The sequence below is a fragment of the Azolla caroliniana genome, unplaced genomic scaffold (genome assembly GCF_043228905.1).
Source record: "Azolla caroliniana isolate FFs.n. ecotype wild unplaced genomic scaffold, voAzoCaro1.0.p SCAF_16, whole genome shotgun sequence".
Classification (NCBI taxonomy): Eukaryota; Viridiplantae; Streptophyta; class Polypodiopsida; order Salviniales; family Salviniaceae; genus Azolla; species Azolla caroliniana.
The window spans coordinates 2612776-2625687 of NW_028230451.1; the positions used below are offsets into that span (position 1 = coordinate 2612776).

At 37.7% G+C, this 12912-nt stretch overlaps 1 protein-coding gene across 1 annotated transcript; it reads right to left on the reverse strand.

Moving 5' to 3' along the window:
- Nucleotides 1-9068: 9068 nt before the first annotated feature.
- On the reverse strand, nt 9069-12124 carry LOC147853570 (serine/threonine-protein kinase D6PK-like). The gene is made up of 2 exons (XM_087332074.1): nt 10990-12124; nt 9069-10426 (listed from the first exon to the last, which is right to left on the reverse strand). Exons 1-2 carry the CDS (start codon nt 11874-11876, stop codon nt 9178-9180), a joined length of 2136 nt encoding a protein of 711 aa, XP_087188200.1. The 5' UTR covers nt 11877-12124; the 3' UTR covers nt 9069-9177.
- Nucleotides 12125-12912: the final 788 nt, after the last annotated feature.

Below are 12912 nucleotides of genomic sequence, written 5' to 3' on the forward strand. Positions count from 1 at the left end.
GAAGAAGAAGAAGAAGAAGAAGAAATTCTTGTGTCCCTCTTTTCTTGAGTTCCATGCTTTTAGATTCATTAAGAGAGAGGGAAAAGAGATTCTCCATGGCAACTTATGAGGTCTTGATGATGGAGGCTATGAAACCTCGATCTACTTTATGTCTACCCATACCGTAACCCCTCACGAGTGAGTCCCTCCTCTTGTTATGTTGCTTCTCGGAGACCGCAAAACCTCGATCTACTTGTCCCTTGAATAATCAGAGAGAGACAGAGAGAGAGAGAGAGTTGGTAAGGTTGCCCAATGGAGACCAGGTGGTCATGGGTTCGAGTCTCGACCCCTACATTCCACAGTGGCTTATCTAGTGTAATAAGAGATATTTGTGGAGTCCAATAAAGAAGTGAGAAATTTGGGTTTCAAACCAAAGATGTAGTGTTAGTAGTGTATCACTAGAGTAAGCTAATTACGATAAATAAATAAGCAAGTTGTAACTCTTTTCTCTTTGGAGAGCACAATGTTCGATTTTATCGTGGGAAGTTATCCCCTCTCAAGAAGCAGGAGGGTGTATAGTGTATGTTTCTTGACTTAGAGAAACTCTGTAAGGAAAATGCTTTTCAAACTCTTTCCAAGTCGCCTTAGGGATGCTACCTGCTCCATACAGAAGAATCGGTGACATTAAAGTGTCAAAAAGGTACTTCGTGTAGACCCAACACGTAAATTTCTCCATGATTACACGTGTTCTCAAATGCATAATATATGCTCTCTTTCTCACCTCAAAGCACCATGTAATACTCTTATTAAATCTATGATTTAAAATATCTTCAAGACTATGTTATGACCAAGTGTCATAACTAATGCATCTCTAGACATCATGTAATTATAACAAGGAACATATATGATAAGATACTTGTACATTTTATTGTTCTAGAAATCTTTAGAAAGTTCTAGAAGCTTTTGAAGCATGCATTGCAACAATCATTGGAAAGCTTGAGAAACTTATGGAGAATGTATACATATGTAGTGCTCAGGACCAAGTATAAATACAATTATTCATCTTGAGCTCAATCTCGATAAACAACGCTAGCTACAGAATCATAAGTACAATTCATTGTTTCTCTCTCAATATCTTGTCTCTTGTGTCATATTCCTTGTCTCCTTTATGCTTTACTCTAGCTATCCGTGACAAATTGTTCACCTTCCCCTTCCCTAAGCCTCACCATGGTTAACTTCACCAATAACCTAAAATAGATTATGGCAACCTTGCAACAACTCTAGATCGAAAATAACAACCTTCAAGCATCATTGTGGAAACTTCAAGTAACAACCTTCAACCTCGATGCTATTTTGGTTGTTTTTGTCAAGTCGATTTAGTTGTCACCTCTAGTTTAAATATCGTCATCGTCACCCCTTCTACAAGACTGTGATGCTTTCCTTGCATAGCTTGTATCAACATTTCGGGACACTAATCGACATCAAACAACCCTCATTAAGCTCTGTTTATTACATCAAGGGATTTCAATCTTTGTTTGTGCTTCTAAAGTTTCAGCAACTTACATCTAATGTTCAATGGTAGTCCAAAATTTTCATCAACGATGTCCACCCAAGCTTGGAAGTCTAGCTTAAATGAAAGATAATGTCACGTACAACAATCAAACGTCCAACCTCCCATGTCATAGCCAATGCATCTCCACACATCAAGTGACTCTATTATTTAGAGTTATTATTCTAGAAATCTTTGCAAAGTTTTAGAAACTTCTGAATCATGCATTCTAGAAATATTTGGAATATTCTAGAAACTTCTAAAGCATGCATGCACATGTAGGAACATATATAAATACATTTGTTCGTCATGATTCTAATCAAGGTGAACAACACTAGTTACACAATCAGCACCCTTATTTCTCTCTCTTCCTCTTTATTGTATTTCATTTAATTCATTGTCTTATGCTTATATTAGTAATAATCTCAAGTATATGGTATTAGAGTGATTTTCTAATGTTTCTTTTGTTGATGTTGATTTCCTTCGAATGGTGATCGATTGATGTTCTTTTGAGCTTGATCAAGAAACTCGTCAACAAAGGATCTTCGGTACTTTCTTTTATTTTCACGAATAATAATATATTTATTTTTATTCTATTCTTTCTTCTCCTATTCTCAATCATGTTTAAGTCAATATGTTAACATGTAAATCATTCAATTATGTTGTAGTGGTCATAGTTTGTTCGTATAAAATGTACATATGTTATGTATGTGTATGAGGTCAATACCTCAATTGCTATGTATTTGATATGCGATGTGTGTCATATGCGTAAGAGGTCAATACGTCAATTAGACATTATGTTTACTCTCTTTTTTGGATATTGCATGTGGGTAGAGGCGACATGCCTCGATTACGTATCTCAATTACATTATTCGTTGGTTTAATATGTTTTGTTAATTATTCTTTTATATATATACATATATGATCACATGTATATGTATGTGATCATATACAAGTCATAAACATATAACGTATATATTAGGAATTTGTTACATGATATTGGTATATCGAATGTTGTGCTTTTGGGTTAAGGATCTTGGTGGGTGTCTTCCTCATTTTTGTGGGAAAGGCGTAGTCACCATCCATTTTTAACAAAAAATTCCGGTTATCCCCCTTGGTCACCTTGATTTTGCTATACGTAACAATTAAACAAGCACTTAGTGCGAGGTTGCCCTTATGAAACCCACATCCAAAAATCCGCACTTGCAACATGATTATGGGGTCACCATGAGATCATGATTACGAAAGGAAATCATAATGAAGTAACTATGTGATGGGCCATGTGAGCCTACTATGGAAAGAGGCCTAGTGTTGGCTTGACCATTAGGTTGCTCCTTATGGTATGTCATTGTAATGATGAGACTTGAGGTTGAGGAGGATACCAACATAGTTTTTTAGTCAATGAGGGGGAAATAAGGATTTTGAACCCATATGTTTTTCTTTTAAAAAGTATATGTGGGTACATAGCTTTGAATATATAGAGATCGGGGAAAAAAATTCTTTTTTCAACCCCATGGTTTTTTAAAACACCTTTGTATTACTATAATTACCTGATCTCGAACCTCATCTCATGTGTCTAGAGGGGTAGTAACATGAGATCATGATAATGATTAATGTTTGCCCATGAGATGGTTACATCACGACATTATGTTATCACTATTTGTTTGACCTGATCGTATTTCTTTGGCAGACATTATATTTTTATGGCTCATAATAACGATCACCCCATGGCATCCTCCCAAGTAGAGGGTTTCAAGGAAATATGCCTAGGTCAATCCCAACTATTTGTCTAACCTAATCATATTTCTTTGGCAGACATTATATTTTTATGGCTCATAATAACGATCACCCCATGGCATCCTCCCAAGCAGAGGGATTCAAGGAAATACGCCTAGGTCAATCCCAATTGAGCTGTATTTTTTACAAATACAAAATTTCATTAACTCTACCTTTAATGCGATTTCTGAACTTTGACAATCTCATGGTACTCTAGAAGCACATCTCATTAGCGTGGAAAGATACGAATAGACCAGATGAACATCAAGGTGAACCATCATTTGTCGTCAAGCCATTTATAGGAGAAAAAAATGAGAGAACCAAAGAAGCAATTCACACATAGCTTGATCTATATCCTAAGGCCTCATCTATCCAAAGGAGACAATTGGTTAATTGTTTGTTTTGTCAATGGCATTCCCAATTCAAAGTATCATTGGATAGTGCATGATAAGAAAATCTTTCAAAGAGGCCGTTGAAATTGTCCTTCGTTATCAACACACTTTAATAATTACCAACGCGGTAGAAATGCATAGAGATTATTCCTAATTTAAGCATAAGGCAAGGAATTAAATTATAGCTGATGAAGAGCAAGAGAGAGAAAGAAGGGTGTTAATCCACTCGACCACCCCCAAGCGAAAGGATCAAGATAGACTCAAGTATTGATCAATGTCTCATACCACCGCCATGGCATCTAGTCGTACCTAGTACTGGCACATGCTCGCCACAAAAGAGCTTGTTTACCACAAGGTCACAATCTCAACGTACTTAAATAATGTGTCTAAACGGGTGGTTAGGCCTCATATTTATAGCGAGACCTAAGGCTCCCATGCAAGTTCACACACTGGCCCTTATGGGTTGTCTTAATTCCTGGGATTAAAAGTAATTCACCCTTCTTTACACTCTTGGTTAACCCTCTGACTTTTATCCTGGCGTGTATAATACTACATTACAAACTACCATGGGATAAATTATCGTCATGGCCGTAACATTAAACAAGGAAGCAATTAACATATGTAAGGAAGGTATTGCTATTGTGTTTGCCTCGTGCTCCTAAAAGTAGTTTCGTAAAGTACTATTGTAAGCGAAACTATTAGTTTGGATGTTCTAGCATTGCCTAAGGGATTCAACGATATGGCTATTAACCATTTATGTGTGATGTGGTAGTGTGTAGTGGCTTTTAAATGAAAAACTATTCCATCATTCTCAATCCTTAGGGGAACTTGTCATTTTTTGCATGTTGCTCTACGATTTGTGAAGCCATATTCTATGGAGAAACTATCATGTCTATGCTTCCCTTGGATTTATAAAGCCATTTGCATGTTGTTCTTGGATAAGACAAAATCATGAAGAACTCATGTGTACATATGAAATATCCTAATCAATTGTGCACTTGTTTAGGTTTGAATCGTGAAATCGATATTGTGTTCAGATTCATGGTTAACCGCCAATAATGCTTTGAAAATAGCATTGGATTGGCACTTGTTTTTGCATTCGCGGGAAGTTATTGTAATAAACAAGAAACAAAATAAATTCAAAAAATAATTAATAGGACATGATGCGGGTGGGTCAATTGAGGTGTCGTTACTTTTTTGAATTCTTCTTGATTGAATGAATCGATTACCTGTTTTATTTCTTACAAATTTGAGACAACATCCATATGGATTCGAATGTTAAACCAATTTTTTTGAAAAGAAGTATATAAAATAAGTCTAGTTATGAAAGTTAGCGCGGATGAAACCTTAACTTCGTCGAAATGTGGTGCCCACCCTCCAAAGGCTAACATGATGGGATGGAAGATTTAAATCGGCTACTTATAATGTGACGTTGATTTCAACTCAAGGTTATTCTTTTTTGGGATGTTGACAACCTTCATGAATAAGGCAATTGATTCTTGAAAAATATGCCAAAGCTCGCCTACGAGATTCGAACTCTCAAGCATCTAGAATATATGTAACCTTTCTTTCGAGTATTCACATCATGGAAGGTATATTAAGTCCAATCTCTACATTTATTTTTCTTTGCAAAATGAACCATTTCAAATGCCACTTTGTGAGTATTAAGCCAAATGAAACACCCTAGGTAAATGCAAGAACGACAAACATGAATTCAAAGGACAAAAACAAATGGAGTTGACATCTTTCGGTGTCTATCATGACATGTTACTGATACAATAATAGGGTAAGGATATCGAACACTACCTAGGAACAACATGTGACATCTAGCACTACCTACAACCAAGAACTTTAATTTTGTACAATTATAATCATATATAAGCCAACAATGGTGAAACACAAACATATGTATCGTCATATTTTCTTTATTTTGTTTGTGTGTGTTGGTTCGTTTGAACAAGAGCAAAACAAAATGCATACCCATAAAGCTTCTCTTGTCATCATGTTCTAGCACATGCTCTCTCTTTCTCTCTTAGGAAAGTTTCTCTCTAAGAACATTCTTGCACTTCGTAACTGACACTCTCACATAAACCAATTTATCTTTTGTTCTTCTTTTTAGCTTGAACAACAAGATTATATTAGAGAATGATCAGTCCATATTGGTGGCATGACTAGCAAAGCACCATGCCTTTACAATCATAATGTTAGGGAAGAATATTTTGGTTCATATAGGCTAATTTTAAGTTACGACATCACATGTGAGCTTTGGTATCCCATATAAATGCTTATGTAGGATCGATATGAGACATATGCTTTTTGATTTTGTCCTCGAAGCACAATGTCCACCTCCATGCCTTATGGCTAGTTAGGTTATGTTACTTCTTTAGAATGGCTTATGTGGGAGCAATGTGAGCCATACATGTTCTCATTTGTTTCCCATAAAGAATAATGACCACCTCCATGACCTATGGCTACCTAAGTTATATTCCTCTGTACATCTATTGTTGATGATGAATGTTATAAACATATTTCGGAGAAAATAAAATTGTTATTTTTTATTGCTGAAGCGAAGATATAATATTGAAAGATTGGAGCTTCATGCATTCCCTACAACTACATAATTATGATTTTGTGTTGCCTCCATGGCATGTCACCAAGCAAGTTACATCACATGTCATCTCTAGAAAATATTGTCTAGTAACATAGGAAATGTAAGAGAAAGTGAACATTTCATATGGTGGAGAAAATTTCCTAAAGCTTCTTGAGATGATGTCTATTCCTACATGCATACCAACTAGCATATATTATAATTTATAACATTTTGTTTTATACATGACGAAACAAATTAGATTGGAGAGAAAGGTACTTATATTGAATAAATTTGCTTGTATTCGACATGCTCCACTTGAGTATTCCTACTTCGTCTGCATATATGACCTTCCACATGCAAGTTTGGAAGAGGAACAAATGGGTACCTTGAGAAGTCAAAACATGGCTCCGTAAATTTATGCCCAATATAATTCATTATTATTTTAACACTCTTTGACATCCTCATTACATAACTTTTCCGCATAAACCCAAAACATCACAATGTCCACCCGATCGAATGAGATGCAATGTGCTTGATTTGTCCCAATAATAACATTGATTGCTAGCTGCTTGATGTGTTCAATAATAACTATTTAACACCCATCAAACAATCAATAACATTAAGCAAATATTTGTCCAAAATAAACGATAGACCATTGTTGAATAATACTTGGCATACAATACGTGTAGAATACATATGTACATATGTTAAGTATTCTCCCTTTTTAAAAATACTTGGAATACGTATCCTATAGATAAAATACATAAAATATGTATAGAATGCTTTAAATACATGTAAAATATGTTAAATACTTCTTAAAGTTTTAAAGTTTTCTTTTAAACTACATAGAATATGTGAAATATTATAAAAGGGCAGTTCTAAGTTCTAAAATGTATTCTAAACGTAGAATAAGCATTTTTTAACAACTACGCTCTAAACACATTTTTGCATATGCATAAAACGCCTCAGTTTCAACATCCAATAAATTGGATATATATATAATACTCCTAGAAATACTTATGTTAGTGAAATTCCACCTCTTTAAGTGAGAAATTGAGTAATTACGAACTATAAGCTTGAATAGTGACCAACTATGAAGAGTAGTATTCATATTAATGCTCTAGTGCGGGGTTAAGCGACGAGTTAGGGATGTGATACATAATATCTATCCATGACAAACCCAATGATATTTTGTTGTGCCGTTTTGTTATTGACCTTTAATTGCCTTAGTTGCCAACATGCTCTTTGGGATGTGAGCTTGAAGACTATAGAATAGGTTAAAGTGCTACCCAAGAAAGACCAAAAGGATTCCCTACACTACCTCGAAGTCGAGACAAATGCACAAAGATTCTCTCAAATAATAAGCCAAACATAAAAAGGATCGAAATGTTATTGGGCATCGTGCATAGAATACAAACAAACAGTTGATGATTGGGACTATATTTTGGAGTGCTAGGAATCAAGGTCGACTTATTACCGGTATGTCCTAAAGACCTTGGAATATACACTTAAAATAAGATTTTATTACCACTTAAAATAGAGTTATATTACACCCACTTTAATTTTATAAGCTAATATTGAAGTTTGGTTTGAGTTGAAGAACCATTTGTAAGTACACATGTACATAGATACAAGAACAATATCATCAAACACATTTTTATACTCCTAGAATAGCTTAAAGCTCGTGTTCCCTATAAAGGCATTACAGATACTATCATCGGTTTTTACGTACTTTTGTAGCCCTAAAGGCGGATTGTCATTTCATTTACGAAAGAGCTTTTGTTTTGAATGTTATCACACTTAATATGTAGACAACCAAAGGAAGAACACTATTTGCACTATTGTCGAGATAAGAAATAATAGTGTGGCCTTACAAACTGTCGAAATCAATGTTCCCAACTCTAGCGACATTTTGTATCCTCGCTCTTTACCTTGGGCCAAGAAATTTCACATGAATTTTCATAATCTTAAAGAGACATTTACGTTAGAATGGAGGGAAACATGTTTTGAGTTATATATTTCCTATTTTTGCATTCCCTTAAGGTCCAACCTCCTAAAAATATGGAATCTCAACATTGAAATGCTTATTGCATTAATGTTTCCCTAACATTAAAGACATGAAACCTTACAATCATCACACTTACAATGATGCCTTTTGTTGCCAATGGGCACGCGTCATCAAGGTAGCATATCATTGACAAGATAAAAAGTACAACTTCTACAACAATTATTAAAAGATTATGACTGAGATCTTGTTTCAGGAAAGAGGGTTTCATTAACTTCTAAGAACCCATGTTACATGGCATGAGTGGATCCTGGAGGGCAAGCTACACTTAAAAGTTTCTAAATATGAAGACCTATTTCTTGAACCGTTAGTGACTTCACATTCCATAAGTCACCAACACATCCGTAACAGAATCATGATACCACAAATAACGATTCATTTACATAGGGATTGAGGCCCGAGGGCAACCAATTCTCAGGAGAGAAAAATTGCATAATTGTCTATGAATTCGAGAAGTCATGTTTATATGTGTTTTATTTTATTGATGACAATGATGAGTATTTTTTTTGAAGGTTTTGTGTAATCTCTGGTAGATTAACAATCAAAATTGGAGTTTCCCCTACATTAGTACAAGCCTAATTTTTGTCTTTGTTTTGACGAACATTAAGTGACTAATGATAACATTAAGCATAGGCTCAAAGCCAAATACTATTTCCTTTGTACATACTCTCTTGTCCAATATAACACACACTTACAAACAAATAAACACACACATCACTTTTAAATGGTAAAATTATATTCAAGCAATGCCCCTAATGCAAGGGATGACTTTATAGAAGTATCTTGGGTTGGGAAAACACAGTGACTTATAGGCCTCAAGAGAACTTTAGAAGTAATCAAAGTGGGAAGCTGCCTTGGAGGGTGTCCTAGTGAAGACCTTGGTTTTGAGGTCATCTTGTTGATATTGATGTTGTTGTTGTTGATGATATTGCGTACTCAACTTTGATCCGCCGAAGTTTGGTATCTCCGGTGGTTCGGCACTTCGGATGAGTGCCCAATTGACACCACGAAAGAATGGGTGTTGCTTGATCTCGGCCGCCCCTTTGATGGAACCAAGCCTTTGGCTAGGAAGTTTCTCGAGCAAGCCTTCGATAAGGGTCTTGGCATGCTCACCGGGATCCACATGACCCCCCCACTCCGGGAACCGAAGAGGTTGTTTGACGATGTTCAAGAGAGTGTGCTCATTCTTAGCTCCCTTGAATGGAGTTTTCCCATAGAGGAGTTCATACAAAAAGATGCCGAAGGTCCACCAATCCACTGCATTGCCGTGGCCTCGCCCATCAATCATCTCGGGCGCCAAATACTCGTGAGTCCCGACAAATGACATTGATCGGGCTTCGGTCGGCTCTGCAATGAGTTCCACTCCCATTGGGATTTCGTCACGACATACATTAGAAGCCCTCATCATCACATCTTCTTCCATGTCCATAACAATCATGTCGCTTCTATCTAATACCATATCATGATGTAATCGATCTATGGTGGCCTTCGCCCCATCTTTCACACCAATGCATTCCACATTGTTGGTATTCATTTCAGAGCTAGAAAGGGCCATCGTGTCTTTTGATGCTCTTACCTCACCCGCTCTCGGTGTGCGGGAGCTTGCTTTACTCTTCGAGCTGTACCCCATGTGCTTTGAATTGAATAACATGGAGAAGAGGCTTTTCCGATGCTTTTCATGGCCTTGACGAGCTTTAATTCTAGTGAGAGCACTCGCGGTGCCGGAGATTGGAAGGCACGAGAGGAATGGATGGATGGTACAAGATGCGGAGCCAACCATACAATCTAATGAAGTGTGGCCCACGATAGGAGTAGACGGGAGGGACGAAGCGACCGACGAGGATACACTAAATGACCTCATGAACTGGCTAAATCTTCCGGATGTCGAGGTCGAAGTAGATAATGGACATCTCGATAGCTTCGGTTCGACTTCACACTTGAGCGAGAGATCAAAATCGGTGAGCATTATGTGCCCATCCTCTCTCACCAACACGTTTTCGGGCTTGAGGTCTCTATACACAATGCCCAACATGTGCAGATACTCTAATGCCAACAACACTTCGGCAGCATAAAACCTAGAAGGAAAAGCACCCCGAAAAGACCCGAATTAGACATGCAAAACATCACATATATGTTGCATAGCATCGGAGTTCTATGTCTTTACAATTGTCATGAAGAAAAAGGGACCTTGTTGCTTTTGGCATAAACGCATGGGTCACACTCACTAGTAATTCTAAGAGCCACAAAGAGCTCAATTTCCCTCATGTTTCTGCCTTGGATTCAACGTAATCCGATCTTTTGAAGGTGATTATTGAGCTTGCATAGATGAGACGGAGCATGTCTAGCTAGAAACAAGTAGACTTTGGGCCAAGAGTGTGGTTGACACCATTGATTTTGAGAGTCTATCTTGAAGATAGGGTCTACATAACAATCACCTAGGTGTGGTGGTTTGGCCATGGATCCCTAGGGTGTCCCTCTTGATACAAATTCCCCTACTATAAGTTTCAACATTATGAGTTTGTCAAGATGGGGTTGGGCCTAGCATACATGTAGAAAGGGCCCTAGAATCCACAATGCTGTCTCCGATAATATTCTACTAGCTAATCACAACTTCTTGATATATCGACTAGGATCTCACCTCGCGGCCTTGAGACCGAATCGTTTGGCTGGTTGCTTTTGTCGGAGGGCGTGGAGGTCTCCGCCGGGGCAAAAGTCCATGACGAGGCACGAGAATTTCTCGGCTTCGAAGTGCGCATACAACGTGGGTAGGAAGGGGTGATCGAGGAACCCGAGTATCTCCCGCTCTCGGTACATTCTCTCCAGCTTCTTCCGATGGGAGAGGGCCTCTTTGTCCATGACCTTGATGGCGAAGAAGCAATGTGAGGTGCCCCTTAGCTGGGCCAGGAAGACCGTCCCGATGTCGCCATGGCCGACTCTTTCCAAGAGCTTGAAATGGCCGATACCTAGGGGGATATCGGGCCCGAGCCTCCGGCGCAAGGCCCGGATGGATGCCCATCCTTGGTCTTGCGATTTGTGGGGCTTATTGAGGACCACATTAATAGGGAGGCGTGGCTTATTGACCGCCATTAGGTCGTCGAAGTGCACCATCACGGGCTTATCGCCATGAATGCCCTTATTGTCCGTTCCGCTTCTATTATAATCAACACCGGGGACTTCACAATTCACTGCGATGGCACCGGAATTCTGGTCCTTACCATCATCATCATCATCATCATCATCCATAGCTATTAGATCACACTTAACATCATCACCATCATCATTGATCGGCCCGAGATTATGCTTCTTAACATAATCACCACCTCCACCACTATCATCATCATCATCATCATCATCATCATCATCAAGAGCCACATCATGCAGGCTGTGGATTGTGAATAGCCATAGGTTATTGTTGTTGTGGTTGGTTATGAGGTCACTATTCCTAGGGCTAAGTGTAGTAGTGCTTGAGCTACAATTACTGAATTTGTTCCCATCATGAATGGCATTGTTGTCCCCCATTGTCATTGGATTATAGCATGGTTTCTATGTATGGATTTAGATGTTAGTAATTGCTTCTTGATGAAGCTAAAGAAGGAGAAGCAGATGATGGTGGTGGTGGTGGTGGTGGTGATGAATGATGAGGTTCATGTAACAGAGCTTCCATTAAACCTCAGATACATCATATAGCATTGCAAAAGGAAAAAAATCTCCAAGCTCCTTACAATCTTTTTGGTTAAATTTATGGAAGGAATCCCTTCACAACAACAACAACAACAAACACACATGATACAAGCTTGGTATATGGGTGGTTTCACACTATAGAGAACTTTGGGCCATACAAAACTTACATCGCATTTCCTCTATCTTTCTTTCTTTCATTCATTTGGGGCTGTCCCGAGTGAAAAAGTGGAAGAAAAAACCTTCCTCATCGACTCTACATGTCACACACATCGGCAACAAACAACATTACAATTTACATACATACATACATACATACATACATACATATATTGTAATTTGTCTATATATCTTGTCACGACTCACATCCTCTTCTTTCATACTTTCTCTCTATACCCGTGGCTATCAGATTCGAAATAGTTTCGAGTCAAAGAATCTCTACATTCCACACACTAGGAGCAAATTACACTCTCCCAGACACATACACCTCTCTCTCTTCATTGTAGAACATGTTTGTTATTTTACTAGAACTATTTAGCTTAAAACTCTATTTTTATTTTTATTTTTTACTTTTGATGAATGGGTAAATATCCCATTTTTTGTTGTAAACCATTTGTCTCATGGGCCAATTTTGGTCTTAGAAGACGTTAATATATCTTTCTTTCTTAAGCTTTTTTATACTTTCTCTCTCTATGCTAGTAGCTAATCAAAACAAAAATTGGTATATTGATATAACATCAAGTTTTTCTATCTGCAATACTCGCTCTCCACAAAAAGATGGGGCTTCTGTTGTCACCTAGTTTGCCATCAACTTAATTGTGTTTGTATTCTCTCTTTGGGCCTATGTCAACTTTGGCCTCTATGTTTAGCGATGATCTCCTAG